The sequence below is a fragment of the Orycteropus afer genome, unplaced genomic scaffold (assembly GCF_000298275.1).
Source record: "Orycteropus afer afer isolate SDZICR_OR568_19922 unplaced genomic scaffold, OryAfe1.0 scaffold00032, whole genome shotgun sequence".
In the NCBI taxonomy this organism is placed as follows: domain Eukaryota; kingdom Metazoa; phylum Chordata; class Mammalia; order Tubulidentata; family Orycteropodidae; genus Orycteropus; species Orycteropus afer.
In genome coordinates this window covers 7,470,146-7,478,254 of record NW_006921619.1, presented here as the reverse complement: position 1 = coordinate 7,478,254, position 8,109 = coordinate 7,470,146, and the positions used below count along the sequence as shown (strand labels likewise).

The 8,109-nt window shown below is 36.7% G+C and overlaps 1 protein-coding gene and 1 non-coding gene across 2 annotated transcripts in view; both read right to left on the bottom strand.

Moving 5' to 3' along the window:
* The window catches only part of VPS8 (VPS8 subunit of CORVET complex), a 439,537-nt gene that overhangs the window by 281,285 nt on the left and 150,143 nt on the right, over positions 1–8,109 (bottom strand). Inside the window, exons 20-21 of the mRNA XM_007936030.1 lie at positions 4,949–5,038; positions 2,357–2,408 (exon numbers count right to left, since the gene is read on the bottom strand). Coding sequence (XP_007934221.1) covers positions 2,357–2,408; positions 4,949–5,038 — 142 coding nt within the window. The remainder of the gene's footprint in view (positions 1–2,356; positions 2,409–4,948; positions 5,039–8,109) is intronic.
* On the bottom strand, positions 5,511–5,624 carry LOC122149576. The gene has a single exon (XR_006163214.1). It is a non-coding gene; the product is annotated as a small nucleolar RNA SNORA26 (small nucleolar RNA).

The following is an 8,109-nucleotide window of genomic DNA, read 5'->3' as shown; positions in this document are numbered from 1 at the left end:
CCCACCAGCCACTCCTCGGAAGGAAGGTTGGGCAATCCTACTTCCGTAGTGATACTGCCTCGGAAACCCAAGGAGGGGTCGCTATGAGTTGGGGCCAACTCGACGGCAAATGACAACAACAACAACAAAATTTAGTAAGAGTTTAAGAACTGTATGCTAAAAACTACAAAATACTGGGGAGGAAAACTGATTTTTAAAGATGAAAATAAATTAAGAAACATACTACATCTACAGATTTAGAAAACTGAACATTATTAAAATGGCAATCTTCCCTAAACTGATCTACAGAGTCAATGTAATTCCAAATACAATTCTAACAAGCTTTTTTAAAGGAATTGATGAGCTGGTGGGGATGTGGAGAGATTGGAACTCTCATACACTGCTTGCATGACTATGAAGTGACAAAACCACTGTGGAAAGCAGTATGGCTTTCCTTAGAAAGCTTGAATTGGAGACATTATTTGACCCAGCAATCCCACTACTAGGTATAAAGGGAAAGAGGTGAGAGCCAGGACAGGAACAGATATATGCACACCCATGTTCATCACAGCACTAATTACAACAGCAAAAAGATGGAAACAACCTACGTGTCCATCAATGAAGAGTGGATGACCAAACTATGATACACACACAGTGGAATGCTTTGCAGTACTAAAGAATAATGTAGAGCCTATAAAACACTCTGTAACATGGATGAACTTGGAGGACATTACGCTGAGTGAAATAAGTCAACCACAAAAGGACAAACATAGTATTAGTTCGTTGTTGTGGAGGGTCAAGGAAAGGTTTATACATGGAGGGAAACTTTCTTTGTTGATTGCCTGGGGTGGGAGGGATGGGGAGGGAACAATGTAAAAAAAAAAATGCATTGACCCACGTCACTTTAATTTTGTGTATTTCACTGTACATAAATTATATTTCAATAAAATGCATTTTTAAAAAAAGTGTAATAAAATTTTGTTCATAAATGTTGTAACAGTATTATTCAAGACAGCCCAAAACTTGAAGCAACTGAAATATACATCAACTGTTGAATGGATAAATAAATTACACAACAGTTAATTCTCAGTATTTTGGTCATTATGTTCTATAAAGTCACGAAGATCACTGATTCAGCAAATACTGAGACACCTCCAGAGGAAATACAGGGTTAGGTTTTGGTGAGTCTCTGGTCATTTTTTCACCAATCAATCAATATACCAGCTTTTTAATGTATGTTTCTATTTAAAGATACCTTATAAATAATTAATTCAATGTAGTACTTCTTTATAATAAAATGCAAGTTGGGATGGATTTAACATTTTTCTGATTTTTGGTAATATGACTAAAAATTTCTTTGGCTTTCAGTCTCAAAAATACTGTCTACTATGTTTTTTTAAAAAATTATGTGTCATTTCATGAATCCACAAATTTAGCTACTTTTCTATCATTTCCATAGCTTCATGATGCACTATCCATGTTACTTTAGCACTTTCTGGGGAAGCCTCACATACAGATCAACAAATTTCCTTTTCCTTTATCGAGATGTACCTATTGTGGATTCACTATCATTGAACTCATGGCCAACAATACTGTAACTCATGCCTGAATGAACTACATCACAGACTTTCTGAGCTTAGGAACACTAGACAGCACTTCAATGCTACACTTGGTGACCATTTTAAACAGTGAAATCACCAATGAAAAGCACAAAAATGAGAAAAACATGGTACTAAATAGACCATGAAGGACATATGCTTACAGTATGAGAAATGAAACAAGAGGTAGAGTGTTGTTACCCTGTTCAACCTCAGCTGGAATGTGCACATTAGACAACTCAAATTTTTCACCACTCAATGCATATCTGCAACTGACTGTGAAAATGCCACAAGTAGTGACTTTGGGAGTACAAGTAAATTTTAGCAAGGAGGCAAATTTGCAAACACAGAATCCACAAATAATCAAGATCAACTGCTTTGTTCAATTCATGTTCAGCAATAAATAGGAATAAAATCTTCATACATAAAATTAACATAGATGAACCTCAAAAACATTGTATTAAGTAAAAGAAATAAAATACCAAAGATTAAATATAGTATGATTCCATTAGCATGGAATTCCAGAAAACGCAAAGCTATAGTGACTGAAAGTAGATAAGTGATTGTCTGGAAAGGGACTGTACAAAGGGACCAGCAGAAAATTTTTTAGTGTGAAGGAACTATAGCTCCTTCTGTAGTTTGATTACAGTGGTGGCTATATGATTACGTACAATTACCAAAATTCAGTCTGTACACATAAAATTAGTGAATTTCATGATATTTAATAATACCTTAAAGTTTTAAAAGATGAGAACATTAAAGCTTAGCAAATTTGTTACCTGTTAGAGTCTTTCCTGCATTCAGAGGAGGAGCAATGACCCTGAAAAGTTTCTGCATTAAAATTAACAGAACAATCACAATTATTTCAAAGGATAATATTTTTAGAAAGATAATCAAGAATCTTAAGCTATTAATCACCTTTCTCCAACCCAAAGAGAAAGACATTGCTATTGAAATTAGATATACAAATTTGTAGTGTGGACATGCACGGTTTTCCTAACGGAAGACAACTGAGAAACAATCATTGTGGTCACTTATTAAATGAAACTATTTAATAATCACCAGTTGAGGTCTTTGTTGAGATTATGATTTCTGATATAGAAGGTATCTTGTAGGTTCCTACAAGTGCTTTATTCTTAAAAAAAAAAAATACAATTATAGTAAGCAAAGCATTACTCTTGCCTCAGAAGCTGCCAAAACTGCAACTAAGAAAAGATTTTAGGAGTTCTAGTTCTAGTTCTCAAATGTGATAATACTTTTGTTCTAGAAAATATCAAAAGGCAGGAAGCCCCTCCTAATTTAGAGCTCTTTAAGTACTAAAATAGCTAAACTTGTAAATATAATGATTTCCTTATAGGCAGAGAATTATGAGAGAAATTATAGGAGCACCGAATCTCCCACTGCTAAAGTCCCAAAGGAGTATTTAGTAACAAATACCAAGCTCCTACTTAAAGCCATTAAACTTGAAAACTACTCTCAACACAAGTAGGGCAACCACAATAGCCCATCTGAGATGTATATGTATAAATGCAAACCAGACTGTAAAGGAAAAAAGTATACAAAACAAAAATTTCAACAGCAACAGTAACAAAATCGCAGCAATCATTTTTATCAATGCAGAATATGTCAAATTACAATCTGTTTTCAGGGATTATTTTGAGAGAAACTAGAAATTGCACTAATTCTTCCTCAATGTGCTTTAGTAATGGGATAGAGAATGGTCTTTGCATCCAGGAAAGTACTGGACCTCACTGAGGCAGCAGTGACAGGTCTTCCTCTGGCAATTATGGCATCTCAGTGAGGAAGCAGCTGAGAGGCATTCAAGTGTAAAGAACAATTGGCACAGAGACAATTAGGGTCAAAACCTGGGCACTGATTTGAGAAAATGGCCAAGAGAGGTGCAAGAGAAACTTATGTAGTTATGAATTAAAGGGATACACCTGAGCATGCTAACTGCTTAAAGAAGGCAGAATGATTACTGATTTAATAACACTGAAGACAGTTTGGATGGTCATTAAATATGCAAAAATATCTGACTGGATGCCTTCTGCCTGGTCTGAGACAAGTATTATTACAAAGAGTAACAACACACAGGGCTGGTGGGAACTACACGTATGTGCAACTTAGTCCACAATTCTACCTTCAAGTTTAAGGCAAATAACCAGATGAATATGGGGTTCAGTTTTTTTAAAAAATAAACCCAAATGCTTTTTAGATGCTCTCTTCTAAGGATAAGGGAGAATAAGAAATTATAACAAATGGTACAGATTCTTTTCATTTCTGTTAAAGTTCGATTATTGTATTTTGGGGATCTTTCACTGGGTGTGTAGGTATTTATTATGGTTATGTCCTCTTCTTGGATTGCCCCTTTAATCATCATGATGTCCTTCCTTGTCTCACGTGCTGCTTTTTGCCCTGAAGTCTATTTTATAAGAAATTAATATTGCTACTCCTACTCTTTTTTTGGTTGCCATTGCCTGATACTTGTTTTTCCACTCTTTGATTTTTAGCTTATTTCTGTCTTTGTCCCTAAGGCATATCTTGCATATTGAAGGGTCATGCTTTCTTATCCATTCTGCTACTCTCTGTCTCTTAACTGGCGCATTTAATCCATTTACCTTACATTATAATTATTGACAGGTATGAATTTACTGCTGTCATTTTCTGGGGGGTGTGTGTGTGTGTGTGTGTGTGTGTGTGTGTTGATGGTTTCCTTGTTCCATGTATTTTCCTTTGCAGAATTCATTTTGTTTATGGGTTTCCTTATCTTTTCCTAGGTTGCTACTGTTTTGGTGTTTACTGAATCTTTATGATTTTCTTCTATTTTGGTGAGAAAGCTTATTAATTTTCTTTGAGGTTACCCTATAATTTATTACTACCAAATGCTACAAATTCTAAACTGGGAAAAACAAATTAGCAATTCACAATAACTATTCAATTAATTCACAATTTTCAGCCCCCTTCTCCAGCAGAGCAGATCTACAAATGGTATTATGCAGTAGGACATTATTATACACAATAATTACATACAACATAGCTCTTGTAACTTCTGGAAAAGCTATTAGAGTATCGAAAAATTTTAGGAGAAAAAATTAAAGTCAAACAGGCAAGCATTATTTTAAATTTTATCTATTGTTCCCTGGGATTTAATTACCTGCCTATGCAGATAAAAAGAGATGGCAATGTGAAAAACATGAAATTAAAGATTACCTAAAATCCTCAAGCTAAAATGGGTAAAAAGTTTAATAAATCAGTAAGAAATTAAGAAATGATTGGATGGGAACAAGAGGATCTATTCAAAGCAAATGGAAACTAGAGGGAAAAATTAATAGACAATATTAAATAAGTATCCAAATTAGGAATTATCTTACCTCCATTGGACTAATAAATTCATTCATGCCTCTGTTGTAGACATAGATCATAGCATCATACAGATGATTTTCCCAGCACATGAGAACTATCTGTCAAAAGGAAAAGTTACTTTCTCCATCTAGTAAGTCTCATTTATTATTATCCTTAAAACTATAAGAATGGAGAAATACTAAATTCTTTTTCCTAATTTTTTTATTCCTTTTCCAAGAAAAACAAAAATTATAATACTCAAACACAATGCCACGTTAAGAGCTGTTGTAGGTTCAATATGATAAAAAAACAAACAAAAACAACTGCTGTCGAGTTGATTCAGACTCACGGCAACCCCATAAATTACAGAGTAGAACTGCTCCGTAGAGTTTTCTTGGCTGTAATCTTCATGAGCCCCATGAGTCAGAATCAGCTCAATGGTTTTGGTTTTTAATCTTTACGAAAGCAGACTGCCAGGTCTTTCTTCTGTGCTAACCTTTAGATTAGCAGCCAAGCACAAACCATTTGTACCACCCAGGGACTTTAGGTTCAATATTAGCTAGTCTTAACCCTCTTTCCCCTTTTTTCTCTAGCTGTGACCCCAGGCAAGATACAAACAGGAGCTCTACAATCTGGGTTTCAAGGAGACTTACTTTACCCCTCTACGCTAGCCTTTAAAGTGCAGCACTAACCTTAAAGGGGCTGAAGAAAGGGTCTCCACTTTACTCTTTTCCATATTCATTTTATCTTTGTTCTTGACTTCTACAAATATTTACTGAATGCTTACATTCAGGCTCTCTCCTAGGCTTTGGGGATAAAGCAATGACTAAGACAATCCCAGACCTGATCTCTACATTCATAGAACTTACATTCACCTTGGACACTCACTAAAAGAAGGGAAGGGTACAGAATAGGGTGTGAGTGGACACTCACTAAAAGAAGGGAAGGGTACAGAATAGGGTGTGAGTTACGACCTGGGGAAGATACTCCATTACACAAATAATTCATCATTGACAAATGTGGTAAGTGCTATAAAGGAGCCTGACTTGGTCTGGAGCATTCAAAAGTCTTCCCTGAGGGAGCAATATTTAAGCTAAGACCTAAAGGATGTGTATGTGTGAGCCAAAAGCAGGGGTAGAAACTATGGGCTCTGTAGACAGAGGGTGAAGGTCCTGAGGTGAAAAGGAACTTGACGTATTTAAGGGCAGAAAGAAATAGATTTGAGAAAGTATTTAGGAAGAGGAAGAGATGTGACCTAAGTACAGAGTACTCTATACATTTATTCTATGAGAGCTATTTTATACTATAGAGTGACAAGAGACCAGGGATGAAGTAGAAGAGTAGAGGTTGATAAAGGAGAATGATAAGGGGTAGCCAGAGGGTAGGAAGAAAAACAGAAGAGGTGTTATAGAGAGTCTGTTTAGAAGAACCTGGGATCTCTTGCATCTACACTCTCAGCCAGTACCATGATCACACATCCCTATCCTGACACTAACACATTCACAGCTTCATCTCTTATCTCCACTCTAAACTCTTGACCCATACAGCCAACCATGTACTTCGTATGGTCATCTTAGTGTATAGTAGCTATCTCAAGCATAAATGGTAAAATAAAACTCCTGGTTTTATCTTCTAAACTTAGACCCACTCCAGTCTTCTAATCCTTAAAGGAGTTACTATCTATTCTTTTTCTCAAGACAAAACATGAGGCATCGTCCTTATCATCCTTGAATTTTCTTTTCCGCATTCTCATACCCTTGCATCTAATTCATCAGCAAATCAATTCTACCTTCAAAACATACTTGAAATTAGGCCACCTCTCCTCACCTCTCTGTTATCATCTCCTGCCAGGACCATGGCAATAGCCCCCTAGCTAGTCTTTCTGCTTCTGCTTTTTCTGCACTTGCCCCTATCCCACTCCTTATTCATTTCTCCTAAAGCAAACTAGTATGGTCTTGCTTAAAACTATCTAATTTCCCATAATACTTAGAATAAAATGGGAAGATGTTTGCCTTCCCGAGGAGATCCACCTCTCTATTCCTCCACGCTCCAGATCTGCATGCCTTTTTTCTGTTACTTGAACTCCCAAGGCATAATGATTTCCTGTTGTTTTATTTTTCATTGAAACTCACTGCTGTCGAGTTTTCAACTTCCGTTAAGATGGAGGAATAGGCAGACAAGCAACACAGACCCTCTTCAACAAAGAAAAGAAAAACCAATTGACTGAGATAAAGAAGACAATCCTGCAACCCTGAGCTTTGAAAGGAACTATACAGAAGTGGATCAGGCACCAATTAGTGGAAAAACCTGAACGAAAACAGTGAGTACAGAGATGGTTAGAGCTGTGGACTCTCAGCTACTCTGACAGGTCCAACAGCTTGAATATTTCCAAGGGGTGTTGGGACCTGAGAATTGACCTAAAGATTCGTCCCAGTCACCAAGGGCTGCAGGGACAACTTCTCTGGTGGCCTATGACTAGGAATGGAAACAGCAAGGAGGGAGACCACCTGAGCTATGGACTATCTGCTGTCCGGAGGGCGCAGCCATTTTGATTGTTTACATGTGGCAGCCATTTTGGATATTTAAAGTGACCAAGGGCACAGCCATTTTGAATGTTTACAAGTGGTAACCATTTCAGATTATAAAGTGATAGCCTTCTCATTTGGATTCCAGGGACCTAAGAACAGACTCTGTTTGCCAGGGTCGGCAAGGACATAAGAGAGGCTGACAAAGGAAAGGAGACAGGTGGTGAGTGTTTAAGTGCTGTCACTAGTGAATAGAGGAGCACAGCTCAGTACCCTGCCTGTAGAGATAACATACAAACAAAACAAAGAAAATGAAAATTGTGAGCAAGTCACTCCAACATATAATCACCAATTAAATATAAACACAAAAACGTCACAATGCCTCAGAGACAACAGAGTATCACAGACCACACAAACAAGCAAGATAAAGCAGGAGAAACAAGGGACCAGGATAGAGACCTAAAACATACCCCTGAGGAAGACGCAGCATTGGAGATCCCTGATAAGGAATTCAAAAGAATTATATTTAGGTATTTTCAAAGGATTGAGAGACAGACCAAGGAAAACACAGACAAAACCCTAGAGGAATTTTGGAAGAAAATACAAGAACAAAATGACAAAATAAATGAAAAATTAGAAATGATTCTAAATCTACAGATAGAAAT